A 16121-nucleotide genomic window follows, 5' to 3' on the forward strand; every position below is an offset into this window, starting at 1 on the left:
AGTCCTGTGGCCACTGCTGGGTTTTCTAAATTTGCTGGCATATTGAGTGCAGCACTTTCACAGCATCATCTTTCAGGATTTAAAATAGCTCAACTTGAATTCCATCACCTCCTCTAGCTTTGTTCATAGTGATGCTTTCTAAGGCCCATTTGACTTCACATTCCAGGATGTCTGGCTCTAGGTGAGTGATCACACCATCGTGATTATCTGGATTGTGAAGATATTTTTTGGTACAGTTCTCCTGTGTATTCTTGCCACCTCTTAATATCTTCTGCTTCTGTTGGGTCCATGCCATTTCTGTCCTTTATCGAGCCCATCTTTGCATGAAATGTTCCCTTGGTATCTCTAATTTTCTTGAAGAGATGGCTAGTCTTTCCCATTCTGTTGTTTTCCTCTATTTCTTTGCATTGATCACCGAGGAAGGGTGTTTTTTTTAATCTCTCCTTGCTAGTCTTTGGAACTCTGCATTCAGATGGGAATAACTTTCCTTTTCTCTTTTGCTTTTGGCTTCTGTTCTTTTCACAGCTATTTGTAAGGCCTCCTCAGACAGCCATTTTGCTTTTTTGCATTTCTTTTCCATAGGGATGGTCTTGATCCCTGTCTCCTGTACAGTGTCACGAACCTCCGTCCATAGTTCACCAGGCACTCTGTCTATCAGATCTAGTCCCTTAATTCTATTTCTCACTTCCACTGTATCATCATAAGGGATTTGATTTAGGTCATACCTGAATGGTCTAGTGGTTTCCCCTGCTTTCTTCAATTTAAGTCTGAATTTGGGAATAAGGAGTTCATGATCTAAGCCACAGACAGCTCCTGGTCTTGTTTTTGCTGACTGTATCTGATTATATTTCTTCTCAATTGCTGCTTGTTTTTGGTTAGCTTGGTTTCTGTGCTTTCATTACTAAGTCATCCCTGAATTTTTGGATATAAGTGAAAATTGCCTCTGAGCATGTTTAAGTGTTCTGTTTCATATATATCTTGGAAAACTTCCTCTGAAGTCTTTAGTTTTCCTTCCCTTATGCCAAGTTAATCGTTCTCTAAGCCTGGCACATGCTGTTACTGGAAAGTTTCCCTTTACCATTATCTTGATTTTTTTTTTTTAAATGGAGAGGCAAATCATAATTTATTTTTAAACTGAGGTATAATTAATTTACAATGTCATGTTAGTTTCAAATGTACATCAAAGTGATTCAGTTATATGTTTATGTATTTTTCAGATTCTTTTGTTTTATATCATTTTGTTTATTTATTTTTGGCTGTGCTGGGTCTTCGTTGCTGTGCACGGGCTTTCTCTAGTTGTGGAGAGTGGGGGCTGTTTTTCCTTGGGGTATGCCGGTTTCTCTTGTTGTGGAGCAGGGGTTCTAGGTGCGTGGGCTTTGGTAGCTGTGGCTCTGGGGCTCTTGAGTGCAGGCTCAATAGTTGTGGTGCACGGGCTTAGTTCCTCCATGGTAGGATCTTCCTGGACCAGGGATTGAACTAGTGTCCCTTGCATTGCCAGGTGGATTCTTACCCACTGTGCCACCAGAAAAGTCCCTTTTTCAGATTCTTTACCCTGGGATTTGTTTATTCTTTTTTATTTTTTAAAGCCAAATATAAATATTTATTAAGCAACCAACCGCAAGGCATGGACATTCAAATCACACAACTGTAGAGATTTTTTTTCATTCCTTTCTCCTATGCTGAATTTCCGATTTCTAGGATTTTACATTTTTATCTTCGTTTAGACCCTTACTTTGGTAGAGCATATACTTCAGGGGTTTTCAGAGAAAGATAACTAGGACTTCAGTTATATGAAAATGTCTATATTCTACCCTCACATTTCATTGATTGTTTTGCTGGGTATAGATTTTTTTTTTCCTGCTTGGCATGTGGGATCTTAGTTCTCCAACCAGGGATCAAATCTGCAACCCCCTGCAGTGGAAGCACAGTCTTAAGCACTGGACAGTCAGGGAAGGTGTGTTATAAATTTTTAGAATAGATTTTTCCTTCAAAAGTCTAAAGACATTTTTCTATCTTCCAGCATCTGTGGTGCTGTTGAGAAGTTTCACGACACTCTGGTCCTGTTTCTTTGTGATCACTTCTTTTTCTCTCTGGAACTTTTAAGTCTTATCTCTTTATCTTGGTGTTCATGATGTGTTTTGGTCAGCTAAATCCTCTGAGAGGATTTGCTTCTATCACATACTTGAAATATATAACCAGTCTGGGATTAATCAGAACTGAACTCTTGGCTAGAGGCCTATCAGACTATCTAGGTAGTCTGAATTTGGGTTGCAAACCTGGGTGAAGGCTGAACTATGGTTCCACATACTCAGTGGCAATCTGTCTCCTCTCTACTTTTGTCAAAATCTGAAATAGTTAATTTGCCTGGAGGTCCGTTGGTGGTAGTATGGGCATTTATTTACACTGAAGGATTAGCACTTTGAAATTCCAGAATTTTGGTCAGAGGAGAATCTGCTATTTCCCACCTTGGACTCACGCTGGGCTTTGTTCTCTGTGACCATTCTCCGAAATGCGGTGGAAATCAGAGTCTGCACTCAGCTGATCTGATATGTTCTCAGTGGATGCCTTACCTTCCTAGGATCCTGTCTTCACTCAAGGCCTGCCCTGAGGCTTCTTTACTTCTTAATCTGATGTTTTAAAGATGATTTTTAAAAATTACCTATTGTCTAGAAGTTTGAGTTATTTCTACCAGTACAGATACTTATCATATTCTTGGAAATGGGAATCTATATTACCTTTTTAAAAAACATTAAAAAAATTTTTTTGTAACAGTTGCTTTCCAATGTTGTGTTAGTTTCTGCTGTGCAGCAAAGTGAATCAGCCACACATATACATATATTAATACCTCCTCTTTTTTGGATTTCCTTCCTATTTAGGTCAACACAGAGCACTGAGCAGAGTTCCCTGTGCAATACAGTCATCAATGCTATTAGTTACCTATTTTATACATAGTAGGGTATGTATGCCAATCCCAATTACCCAATCCACCCCACCCCACCCTCTGCTTGATATCATCCTTTTAAACCACAATTTCCTCATTTGAAAAATGGGGATGACAGTAGTATCTGAAAGTGAAAAGTCACTCAGCCTGTCTGTCTCTTTGTGACCCCATGGACTGTAGCCCACTGGGCTCCTCTTCCATGAAATTCTCCAGGCAAGAATACTAGAATGGGTAGCCATTCCCTTCTCCAGGGGATCTTCCTGACCCAGGGATCAAACCCAGGTCTTCTGCGTTGCGGGAGCTGGGATTGCAGGTTCTGAGCCACCAGGGAAGCCCAATAGTATTTGAGGAATTGATGAGATTGCTAATAAGTGTAAAGCTCTTAACTGGCTCCTCAATTAATGTTGACTCTATTTTTTTTTAAGTGGCATTCTTGAAGTCTGAACATAACTGCCCTTCCTTGCTACATCTTTATAGGTGTTTGGTACGCTAATGCCAGTGGGTGATATGAATAATCTGAGGTCTTATTAGGCTGTATATTTATGATATCCATTCTAAAAATTTTCATTTTACATGATAACCAAGTGATAAAACATGATTAGTAGCCTAGATTTTAACTGAGAACATGAGATTTATTGAAGTAGAATCCCCAATATGTACATTTCTTGAGACAAAAAAATTAGAAAATATCCCCTCCCACTTAAACAAATAAGACTCTAAATGGATAGAAATGGATGTCTTCTCTTACAACAAAGTAGGCTATATATATTTTTTTTAACCATTTTTTTTTTATTGCCACGGAGAGTGGGATTGCATGAGAAGGATTTTAAAGTCCACAATAGGTTCCTTCTCAGCAGTTGCCCTTCTCTGTAACAATGTACACCCACTTCCAAATGAATCTTGCACAGAATCAGCTCTTTCTGGTGATTGACCTGCCCCTTGGGGTGTCTCAGGGGCACTTCTTTAGTAGGTGCATTGTGATATTCTTCACAGCCAGCATGGTCTCTGTACAGGTGGGTTTGATGAGTGTCTCTGGGAGTAAAAAGCCAAAATGCCCAGTGTCACGTAGTTCAAAAGCAAATGTGTAGGGTATTCCATTTTTGTAGGCCCAATCCATTGAGCTACCAGAACTCACATCTAAAAGTTAAAAAACAAACAAACAAACAAACAACAACAAAAAAAAAGGTCAACTTCACTAGAGTATGTAATTTTCAAAATGTATACATAGTACTTGCTTACTAAGCTATACTAAATCTTTCCAATTAAATACCCTTTCAACAGGAGCAATTTAACCAGAGTTCCTTAACACTGAGCTCATGGAACTTATAAATCATACCTGCTATCATCATAAATCATACCTGCTATCATCATAAATCATCTTAGCCACTTTCAGTCTGGTTCTTGCCTCTGACATTTATGAAAACTTTGCTCTTGGAGGATCTAGTCTATGTAGTGATGCTTTTCCAGTATAATGACCTCAATTTCTCAGCCTCAACTTCAATATCATTTCTCTCCACCCTCACTTCATTCACCAAGAAACATACCCATATTGTGGGCTTTTTTCTTTTCTTCCAAGGTCTAGAATATTGAAATTCTGATCTCAGAAAACTCATTTCTTCTATATCCCCTATGTTTTTCACTCCTGATGAACTTGTTCTTTGTCTTTCATTATTACAGTTTCTAAGACTGCCCACAGGCTTCTTAGAATTTCATGGAACTCTCTGACTATGAATTATACCACTAAATTTCTCACTAGACCCTTCTTTTCTAGCCCTTTTCTGCTTTTGATTTACTAATTCTCAGTTCTGAAGTCCAGTTTCTCCATTTTCGATCTCAACAGGTAGATGGAGAAAATCTGTTGTAAATTCATTCATTCTGAAGTCTTTCTCCATTACCAATGGTATTATAGGTGCCTTTTTCTAGACCTTCACTTACATACCCTTCATCATCCTCTTCTGGTCCTGCCCCTTACTTTATCACTGTTTCCACTCTCATCATGGGTAGTTAACCCAGCACCTCCTCTGCTTCCATCCCCCTCTTCACCTTTCTCCTAGCTCAGGAAGAAATGCTGCTTGTCTTTTATACGTGACATTGTCTGATACTATTTTTTGTTGCCTTCTCTGGTAGCTAGAGGGTCCCTTCTCCAGGACCTTGTTTTGCTAATAGACCACCCTTTCTCTTGCATCCTCACTGACCAAAATGTCCCAGCCCTATTTCCCTGGAGCACTTCCTTCTCAAGATCCCTATTATATATTATCTTCTTTTTCTTCTTTCTTTTGCTTTAGCTCTCAAAAGATAATCTATATATGTTGCTTCTACATCCTCAACCACTTTCAATCTGGCTCTTGCCTCTACCAGACTATGAAGCCTTTGTTCTTGAAGGTCACCTATGACAGTGGGTCTAATCTCCTTTTTTGTTTTTTCCTTGCTCAGATCACACTTTTAGCCTCTCAGCAGCATTTAACCTAGGTGATAATCCATTCTGGAAACTCTCTCCTTCTGGCTTCTGTGACCTTCCACACTCCAGCTTTCCAGCACAGAACTGAAAGCCCACACTGTGGGCTTGGACTGTATCCAATCACAGCACTTTCTGGGGCTCTCTGTGCCTCTGTCTTCCTTTTGAAAAAGGGATCATAGTACCTACTGCATAGAGTTGTTGTGAAAATTAAAGCAATCAGGATGCATTTGGTGTTACTGTTTAGTACCTTTAACCCCAAAAGTGCCTAGTATGCAGTTTTTAGCATAACATGCTTTTAATAATTAACTCATAAATGAATAAATTTTCATAGAAGAATCTTTATATACTTATTTCTGAAGTTTATATGATCCAGCCTAATATAACACCATTATTAAAAAATTTTCCCTTTCAAATGCTACCACTTTTTGATGCCATTTTTGCTAGGACAAGTTAGACAGAATTACATGACAATGACAAATGACTCTGCTGTTTCCCAGGACCCCTTTGCTTCAGTTGGGGCCAGAAGGTAGGCTGTGGCTTCCTTGCCCCTCTGGGTTAGAGTCAGTCACTGGAACTGCAAATAGTAGCCATAGTAGCCGAAGTCAGAGACAATATTTGCCAACCCTTACATCATGGCGATATGACAGCCTCATTTCTATGGTAACAGGTTGCTCTCAGTAAATATAACACTATGACTCTGCCTTAATACCAAGCTGAAAGGTGAACTGTGAGTAAGTCTTTTTAAAAATTAATGTTTTTAGATTTTTAATATATATTGTATTGGCATTAACTGGTAATGTGATTTTTAAAAATACTATATTTCCCCTTTCAAAGTGGCTCTTTTAAAAGACAGTTATAGAAAGGTCAGCATTAGACAAATGATCATTAACTTAAAAAAAATTCTGGTAATTAAGATATCACCATTACCAGGATAAACTTATAAACAATGTTAATTAACAAGCCAAGCATTTCTTCTGAAGGCTGAAGAAGTGATTGGTTAGAAATGGATAAACTAGTTATAATGGATAAATTAAAGAAATTGAGAAATTTGCTAGCTCATTGAAAAGTATAATTGAATGTCAATGTCTATACACAAACATATAATCTACATTATATGATCCACTATATGATCATGGTGAGCTTCTAGAACGACACTAGATATTCAGGAGTATATGCTTTCTCACTAGATTTTCTAAATCATATAGTCAATGAATTTATTTTTAAATTTATTTTTGGCTGCACTGGGTCTTTGTCGTTGTGCATGGGCTTTCTCCAGTTGTGGAGAGTGGGGTCTTTTGTGGTGTGTGGACTTCTCATTGTGGTGGCATCTCTTGTTGTGGCTCCCAGGCACTAGGTGTTCAGGCTTCAGTGGTTGTGACGCTTGGCCTAGTTGCCCCAAGGCATTTGGGATCTTCCTGGACCAGGGATTAAACCTGTGTCCCTTGCATCAGTGGGCAGATTTTTAACCACTGGGTAACCAGAGAAGTCTGTTAATGAATTGCAGAGTTTGAAAGACTATGGGAAATGACCTAGTCCCATTCCTCATGCATCAGTTGTGCAAACTGAAGCCCAGAATTATCGTCTTTGTCAGGATTCCATCTAACTAGTGGCAGAATTAAGACTAGAATCCACACCTCCTGGTTCTATACATGTCTAAGTTATGTCCATACACTGGAAAGAACTTGTTACTCTTTATTCACATGAAATAGGAGATATTTTAATTACTGCTCAAGAAGAAATTCAGTTGACGGTGTTATGTAAGAAACAGAATGTCATAACAAGAATGGTGAAGGAAAGGGATAAAAAGGAAGCTCTTTCAGAGCTGAAACATTACTTCATTTTCTTCTCAAGGCCCATTACCATTTCACAGGAGTTACAACTGCTTAAGGAGCCCATTTGGGTACTTTGTACTGTCATAAGATCTCAGTTCAACTCTGCAGTCTTTATTACATGCTTAGCATATTCTCTGTGTAGGATTTATTTGGATTGGGACAGTCATTTCTGTCAAGCAGAGTAAAACTAGTCAGACATAAACTTCTATCTTCCTTGGCTAATTTGGTAGTCATAAATTTCATTTTAAAGGGAAGTCATTACACAGGATATTGGTTCAAGAGATGATTCCAACACAGCATCCAAAGGAAACTTACACAATGTGCTGGAGGCAGGCCCGTATCGGTACTGTACCCCATGAACCGACCGAAGTGCATTCACAGCCTTATAAGCTGCAGATTCCTGTTAATTTAAATGGAGAAATTATATCACATATATCACTGCATTGAAACCTTTAGAAACACCGACATGTTGTCTGAGCATTATCAGTACTCAATTTAGAGAACGCTGGGCACACTGATGAGTAGCTATATTTAATGGTAATATTGTTGTTCTTTGTTGCGTATTGCATCTGCAGTATGTTTTAGAGCACACTATTTCCTTTAATTAATTTCTACAGTGAGCCAGTGATCAGTAATATTTCCATACATAGACAAGGAAAGGAAGGCTCATCAAAGTTCAGTGGTTAGACTGGGGTTACACTGCACAGAATGGCTGGGTTGAAATAAAGACATCTTCTGAGACTGATTTAGTGTTCTGCCCTCTTCATTTTGAACTAGTTCAGAGACATCATTTCTATAAATTACAAAATGCTTGACAGGGCAGAGCTCATGTCAGTCTTACTCATAGCTACATATACACCATTTAGCAACATGGCTGTATATAACAGATGCTTAATCACTATTTTTAAGAGAAATTTTAAAAAATAGATTATTTTAATTAAAAAATTTTTTTTAGCCACACAGCATGAGAGATCTTAGTTCCCTGACCAGGGATGGAACCTGCACCCCCTGCAGGGAAAGCATGGAGTCTTTGCCACTGGACCATGAGGGAAGTCCCCTTAATCACTATTTCTTGCAAGTATGTTGAATAAGCATAAATCTGCAAGAGCATCAAGATAATCTTATCGATCCTTAAGTACATACTTCAGTGGCTAGGTTCAAGGTAGTTAAAACCCATTTGAATCAGTTCTTAAACCCTTTAATTCAGTAGGAGTGACTCCTCTTGTTCTGTGTGTTTATCCTTCGTGGGAATGGAAACACTTTCAGAACGCTTCCTGACTTCTAAGGTTACACACTCAGAGCTCAGCCAGGTGTGGCTAAGATGTAGAAATTCTAAGGTGGAACTTCCTACCTATGCCAAAAAGCAGGAAAAATAAATGCCATCAAAATACCTAAAGGTGAATATCCTAAGATGAACTCAAATGATAAAGACTACCCTGTGAAAACATTTTCAAATGGTGTGAAAGGACTAGTTTCAACAAGGAGTTAGAGACATATTGAGTGACCAGTGAGGGGAAAAGAAGTCTGCTGAAACTGGTATATGACTCTCCCATTTCCACTTGCCTGTGAATAATTTAATGGAGCACATCGAAGCACTCTGGGCAACGCGGTGTTGTATGTTGGACTCGGCTTCAGCATGCTGTTCTCTTAACCTCTGGGATGTAGAGAGCAGCATTTGCAGCAAATGCTACACGGGGTGGCTATTTAGGGACAAGGCAGTAGGACCTGACAAACATTTATTATTGATCTCCCTGATGACGACATTCTCCTCGTGGGAGCCAACAGAATAGGAATGTAAACACCATAATGAGGTATCTTTATGGAGAATGTGCAAAGACTTTTAACATCTTCTCCAATGGCCTCAGCAATAGTCCACGGCAAGGGCAGATATTTCTATATTTAGAAGATTACTGCATTCTGATATGAGGAGACCTTTGTTCCTTATTATTTCCGATGACTAAACCCAAGAGGGGGAATAATCTATTGAGAGAGAAAAAAAAAAATAACCACTCTGTCTGTTTTCACAAAACATAGTTTTAGCCTTTTGTGATCACCGGACTTCTGTGTATGTTGATAAGAAGTTTAGGCATATTTCTTCCACAAAGAGTAGAAACTTCATCAAATTTTCTAAGAATTATTTTCCAGGGTGGCATCTATTTAGATGAGTTTAAATGATTCTTCCTTTCTCCATTGCTTTTTCCCCCCAGTTGTTCAGAAGGACCCAGGCCTCCTTTATTGGATCTCAGCTAAGTAAGGAGTGTATTTGTTCTTTAAATATTTTTATATTTAAAGCAAGTTTGGGGACTTCTCTGGCAATCTGGTGGTTAAGACTCCATGCTCCCTGTGCAGAGGGTACAAGTTCTACCCCTGGTTAAGGAACTAAGATCTCACGTGCCATGTGCTGTGGCATAGCATGGCCAATAATAATAATAATCATTTTTTAAAAGTTAAAAAAAAAAGCAACTTCATGACCTAAATCCATTAGCAGAACCACAGAGTCCTACATATTGATGGAATGCTTTTGAACAAGTTGAACAGAACTTAACGGTTTCTGGTTAACATTCACAGACTATCTAGTTTCTGAGAACTGTAATCTTGGTTTTAGCGATTTAGCTTATCTGCAACCCACGAACAGGATTTCTTAATAGGGTTACTGCTGACAGTTTGGACTGAATTGCTCTTTGCTGTGGAAGGCTGTCCTGTGTAATGTAGGATATTTCATAGCATCCTTGGCCTCTACCCACTAGATGCCAGTAACATCTTCCACCCCTGTGGTGGCAATCAAAAAAATGTCCCTAACATTGTCCAGTGTCCAGTAACATCTGGTGTCCCTTGGGAGGAAAGTTCATCACTGGCTGTGAACCACTGATCCAATTTTCATGCCATATCCTCTAATCCAAGACAAAAAGAAAGTAATTTAACTGCTGATGGGAAAAGAAATTCAAAATATGAAGAGTGAGAGTTCATGTGAGAGTTCTGATACATTGCATATTCTATATAATCAGTTGTGAGGATACAGACACTGTGCCCAGTTTAGAAAGGGATGAACAATTGCCTATAGAAATACTACAGCACAAGGTTCTAGGCTGCCAGGTCACTAACACCGAAAATGAAAAGCATCTTTGATCCACTGAGGAGCTGAAGAATAGCACCATCTAGCATCACTCCCACCTTTACAGTATTTCTCAAGAGAGAGAATTTGCTCAGAATTCTTGCACAAAATGCTAAGAACAGAGTTCCTGTTTTGGATAGGAAACAAGCCTTCCCCATTCCACCTTCTGACCACCTCATGTTCCTCATTCCTCCTAGGTCCTGGACATCTAGATCAGGAATTCCTGCAACCCCAAGCAACAGATGCAGGATTTGGAGATTGAGGTATAGGAAGAAAGGGGATGCTTTTACAAAAAAAACTTTTAAGTGTAATGTACCTACAGAAGTGTATACAAATTAAGTTTACATCTCGATGAAGGATCCCAAGTTGCGCACACTCATCCAGTAACCAGCATCCAGACAAAGAACAGGACATCAGCAGCAACCCAAAGCCTGCCTACGCCCCCTCCCAATCCCTTCTCCCTCCTTGTTCCTTACTTGGAACACTATTAGCTTGGCCTGGCTTTGAACTTCATAGGCCTCTAGATGCTATAGACTCTGAGCCAGACTCACTTTATGAGGAATTAATTCCTGTAGTGGATAGCTTGTTGGGTTTCTGAGATGAGGAGAGGAAGGAACTCTGCTCTTTCACTTTCAAGTAATCTCATGCTTGAAAAGCTGTTCATTCTAAGCTCCAACTTGTCAGATACATGCCCAGAGACTTAGTAGCATTAAGCAAATAGCGCTTATAAATTGAAACTTGCTTTTAATTAATGAGAGTCAGACCATAATTTATGAACAATTATTTACTCAATAAAGTTAATTATACTCCTGCATATGTGGCTGAAGCTGTAAAACAAATGAAATCTATCCTGACATTTTCCAAATAACATGTGGTAAGAAAGTAAATAGTTTGGAAATGATAGCATTTGAGAAGCAGTGTAGCACAGTGGTTAAAAGCAACAACATTGGAACTAGATTTGGAGTGAATCCTGGGTATGACAGTGAGTAGTGGTGTGTTCTTATTTTAATTATTTAGTATGTTTAGGTTTCAGTTTCCTCATCTGTAAAATGTGTTACTGTATATGATTAAGAAAGATAAATGACATTATATATATATGTCATTTATCTTTCTTAATCATACCCAGTAACTATTATGTATATACTATATACTATACTATATATTATATATAATATATATAACTATATATGCTATATATGTATAACTTTATGTGTGTATAGTATATATGTATAACTATATACATATATATACACACACAAAATGCTTGTTGCATCATTACATAGGACCATCTTAGCATTAGAAAAGCATGAAGCCCGACACACATATCCAGCTTCAAGTACTTACCACACAGCTAAAATTTGGGATTGTTGCATACTTGTAAGAATATGGATACAGCAACATCTGAGCATATGCGTGAAAAGATAGGTAAGCCGTGATGTGCTTCCTGTGTTTGCGGAGGAAGTTAGCTACAGCTTTCACTTCCGGCTCAGATTCTGGGAAAGGTCCACAGTACGTATCATCACAAGGATGCATGGAAGCTCCTTCATCTGCAAGTTAGAAAAGAAAATGGGGTGTAGGCATGGGCAGGCAAGAAGCAAGAAACGCAAATAGGCATTGTTAAACTGATTCTTCTGTTTCTGTAAATACACGATATTATCAGGCAATTCATCTAACTGAAATTAATACTGAAAAATCCAAGGTGGCCGGGCAGCCTGAATAGGAACTGGATGCTGCTTGTTTAGCTAAGCCTGCATAAACCACCCTAAAGGGAGGGCTCCAACAGTTGGTGAACTAATTCTGTATGATCCCCCCAGAGCGCAGGTAAGGACTCTTGTTTATATACTCCGTGACACTTGTAGTTTCCCACCGTAACACTCAACCCACTTGTCATAAATGTCAATAGTTTACTCATTTAACATGCAGTCGAGATTTACACTGACCTGGGTGCCTGGGATATACTGGAAAACAACATAGGAAGAAATCCCTGCTATAACAGAACCCGCGTTCAATCTGGATTCTTTGTTAGACTCTAATGCTCTGTGAAGGCAGGGACTGTGTCTTTCTTTTTGGGCACCTGACAACTAGAACAATAATATGCAAGTGTTCAACAAACAGTTGTTGAATAAGTAAATGTCAGATCAAAAGAAAAGGCTAGACATCTGTATAGATGTCTGGTAAGGTACAAATATTGATATATTAAGAACAGGGAGGCAAGACAGAAATAATTCCACAGAACATGCCAATTTCTGTTATATTTTTAGATCAGCTATAGTCAAACTGGTTTTTATAAAACCCAAGAGAGCTCTCCAGTTATCTTCAGTGTCAGTTCAGTTAAGAAATCCTCAAAATGAAATTAAAAAAATTTGAAATTAAAAAATTATGCAAGTCCATGAAGGAGAGGGAGGAAAATAAGATTTACAGTAATAATCACAGAGGATTAAGCTTTCAAGAAATTTTGGAAATAATGGCATTTTCCATAGTGATTTGCCGTTCTGAGTCCTTGCTATCTCTCCTATACCTGGAACACTGTAACTCTTTTCCATAAACAAATGGAAAATGTTTGGTAGGTCTATGACCTAGTCTAAGGCTTCCCTGGTGGCTCAGAGGTTAAAGCGTCTGCCTCCAATGTGGGAGACCTGGGTTCGATCCCTGGGTCAGGAGGACCCCCTGGAGAAGGAAATGGCAACCCACTCCAGTATTCTTGCCTGGAGAATCCCATGGATGGAGGAGCCTGGTAGGCTACAGTCCACGGGGTCGCAAAGAGTTGGACACGACTGAGCGACTTCACTTACTCACTTATGACCTAGTCTAGCACTACTGAAAATGAAAAAACTAAGACCAGGCTAATTCTTGAGGCCATTATGTCTCATTTATGCCCAAGGAGAGTCAGGATAGGGAACTTAAAGCAATTGTGGTTTTCCTTCTTTGAGTCTAATTTTGGACTCAAAGGCTCAAAAGCAACTGGGATATGGATGGAACTCAGAACTTAATATAAAAACTATAGCTAATGCTCCAAAAGGAACAGAAAAAACGAGACCTTTGAGCAACACTGATGTAAAGGAGAGATCACAAACTGAGCAACTACTTCCAGAGCGAGCAGAAGTAATGAGCTAGAGAAACAAGAGCTCACAACAACCCTAATAAATAGAGTTCTCAAGGGCATATGGGAGGGCACTGGAAACATTAAACAGGGGCAAGAAGTTATAAAAAAGAACCAATAAGATATAATGGAGAAAACTTAACTCATGGGTTGCATGAATAGAATCAATGTGTGAATTGATGAGATGGAGTGGATTTTGAAACATTCCCAGAGGGATTGAGAAGGGAACAAAGAATTGTAAAAATGAAAAAAATGAAAGGACATGAAAAGTAGAATAATCGCCAACATCTGATTAGTAGGGCTTCTAAATGAAAAAAAATCAAGTTAAACATTTGAAGAATTGCTAATTGAAATTTTGCCATGATTAAAGGTTAAATGGGCTTATTGTGTACCAACATGAGAGAGAAAAGGGAAAATATCAACATGACATGGTACGGTGAAATTTAGGAACAAGGAATCAATTCCAGAGAGAAAGCAGCAGACCATCTATAGAGGAAGGAAATTAGACTCACATCTGACATTTTAAATGGCAGCACTTGTTTAGTCATTAAGTTGTGTTCCAGTTCTTTTCAATCCCATGGACTGCAGTATGCCAGGCTTCCCTGTCCTTCACTATCTCCCAGAGTTTGCTCAGACTCATGTCCACTGAGTCAGTGATGCCATCCGACAATCTCATCTTCTGTCGTTCCCTGTTCCTCCTGCCCTCAGTCTTTCCCAGCAACAGGGTCTTTTCCAATGAGTTGGCTGTTCACATCAGGTGGCCAAAATATTGGAGCTTCAGCATCAGGCCTTCCAGTAAATATTCAGGGTTGGTTTCCTTTAGGATTGATTAGTTTAATCTCCTTGCAGTCCAAGGGACTCTCAAGAGTCTTCACCACCACCAGAATTTGAAACCATCAGTTCTTCAGTGCTCAGCTCACTTGACATTTTAAACAACAACACTAGAATAATATTTGCAAAGCATTTTTGAAACAGGAAATTTGAGTCTAGACTTACAGCGGAATTCATTGAAACGTGAGAGTGAAATAAAGATGTCATGCTGCTACTGCTAAATCGCTTCAGTTGTGTCTGACTCTGTGTGACCCCATAGACAGCAGCCTACCAGGCTCCCCCATCCCTGGGATTCTCCAGGCAAGAACACTGGAGAGTGGGTTGCCATTTCCTTCTCCAATGCATGAAAGTGAAAAGTGAAAGTGAAGTCGCTCAGTCGTGTCCGACCCTTTGCAACCCCATGGACTAGAGCCCACTAGGCTCCTCCATCCATGGGATCCTCCAGGCAAGAGTACTGGAATGGGGTGCCATTGCCCTCTCTGAAAGATGTCGTAGTTATTGGCATATTTTCATTGGTTATTTTTTCATTTTCAATGTGTACTTTTTTCACTTACAGTTTTTAAATTTCATGTATTATACAATTTTAAAGTTTTAAAAAGATTTTAGTTATCAATTTTGTCAGATTGCTTACTAAGATTGTTATTTTTCATGCTTTCACAAGCAATGGTGAAGAGCACCATCTCTTCTTAGTCTCTGCCAACAATACCCTGAAAGTGCATCACCTTTTGCTTTTTTGCCATTTGATGACAAAATTTAATTTGCCTTCCTTACTGCAAGTATGTTTGAACATTGATTTATAGGTTGACATTGGATTGGACATGCTTCTGAATTGGTTAATCTTGTCTTTAGCTCATATTATTGTTGGGCTGTTTATCTTTTTTTGGTTGGTTGGTTTAGTTGCTAAGTTGTCTCCAACTCTTGCAACCCCATGGAACATAGCCCCCCAGGTTCCCCTGTCCATGGGATTTCCCAGGCAAGAAAATTGGAATGGGTGGCCATTCCCTTCTCCAGCGTATCTTCCTGACCCACGGAGCAAACCTGTGACTCCTGCATTGGCAGTGGGGAAATGAGCCACAGGGGAAGCCCTACTCATGTATAAAAGAGCTTTGTAGAGATGTTTGTCATCTGCATTGCATTTTATCCTCATATTTATATTTTTCAATTGTTTATGATAGCTTTAATTTTAGAGATCTTAAATTTTATATAATTACTATGTCTTTTTCAATGGCTTTTGGGTTTCCTGTCTTGGTTAAGAATTTTTTCCTATTCTGAGGGATTATAGCTTGTTTATAGGTTTTCTTCTAAGAATGTTGTCATTTTAAAAAAATTATATATTTTTGGCTGTGCTGGGTCTTTGGTGCTGCATAAGCTTTTCTCTAGCTGCAGGGCGTAGGGGCTGCTCTCTAGCTGCAGGGCGCAGGCTTCTCGCTGCTGTGGCTTCTCCAGTTGCATGGCACGGCACGGGCTCTAGGGCATGTGGGCTTCAGGAGCTACGGCATGTGTGCTCAGCAGTTGCAGCTCCTGGGCTCTAGAGCACAGGCTCAATAGCGGTGGCGCATGGGCTTAGCTGCTCAACAGCATGTGGGATTTTCCCGTGTCAGGGATCAAGCCTATGTCTCCTGCATTAGCAGATGGATTCTTTGCCACTAAGCTACCAGGGAAACCTCAAGAATGTTATCATTTTATTTTATTTTTTTTCCATCTAAGTCTTTAATCTTTTTGGATTTATTTTTATACATACTTAACATACAGCTTTGTCTCTAGTTTTTCTATATTGATAGACAATTCATTCAGCATAATTTATGAAATATTCTACCATTTTCCCACTGAATTGAAACACCACCTTG

The 16121-nt window shown here is 39.1% G+C and overlaps 1 protein-coding gene and 1 long non-coding RNA gene across 5 annotated transcripts in view; one reads left to right on the top strand and one right to left on the bottom strand.

Moving 5' to 3' along the window:
• Positions 1-3552: 3552 nt before the first annotated feature.
• Positions 3553-16121, bottom strand: part of CPA6 (carboxypeptidase A6) — a 309307-nt gene continuing 296738 nt past the window's right edge. The window contains exons 9-11 of the mRNA XM_004011724.6: positions 11688-11890; positions 7547-7631; positions 3553-4078 (exon numbers count right to left, since the gene is read on the bottom strand). Of these exons, the coding sequence (XP_004011773.2) occupies positions 3891-4078; positions 7547-7631; positions 11688-11890 (476 nt within the window). The 3' untranslated portion in view covers positions 3553-3890. The remainder of the gene's footprint in view (positions 4079-7546; positions 7632-11687; positions 11891-16121) is intronic.
• Positions 6088-16121, top strand: part of LOC114116371 (uncharacterized) — a 183933-nt gene continuing 173899 nt past the window's right edge. Inside the window, exon 1 of one of the 4 annotated variants that reach the window (XR_009595054.1) lies at positions 6088-6126. This is a non-coding gene — a long non-coding RNA (uncharacterized LOC114116371). Of the gene's footprint in view, positions 6131-9888; positions 10607-16121 lie in introns of those variants that run through there. The other 3 variants (XR_009595053.1, XR_003590308.3, XR_009595056.1) reach the window with 3 other exon arrangements.

Source organism: Ovis aries, chromosome 9, assembly GCF_016772045.2.
Source record: "Ovis aries strain OAR_USU_Benz2616 breed Rambouillet chromosome 9, ARS-UI_Ramb_v3.0, whole genome shotgun sequence".
NCBI classification, from domain to species: domain Eukaryota; kingdom Metazoa; phylum Chordata; class Mammalia; order Artiodactyla; family Bovidae; genus Ovis; species Ovis aries.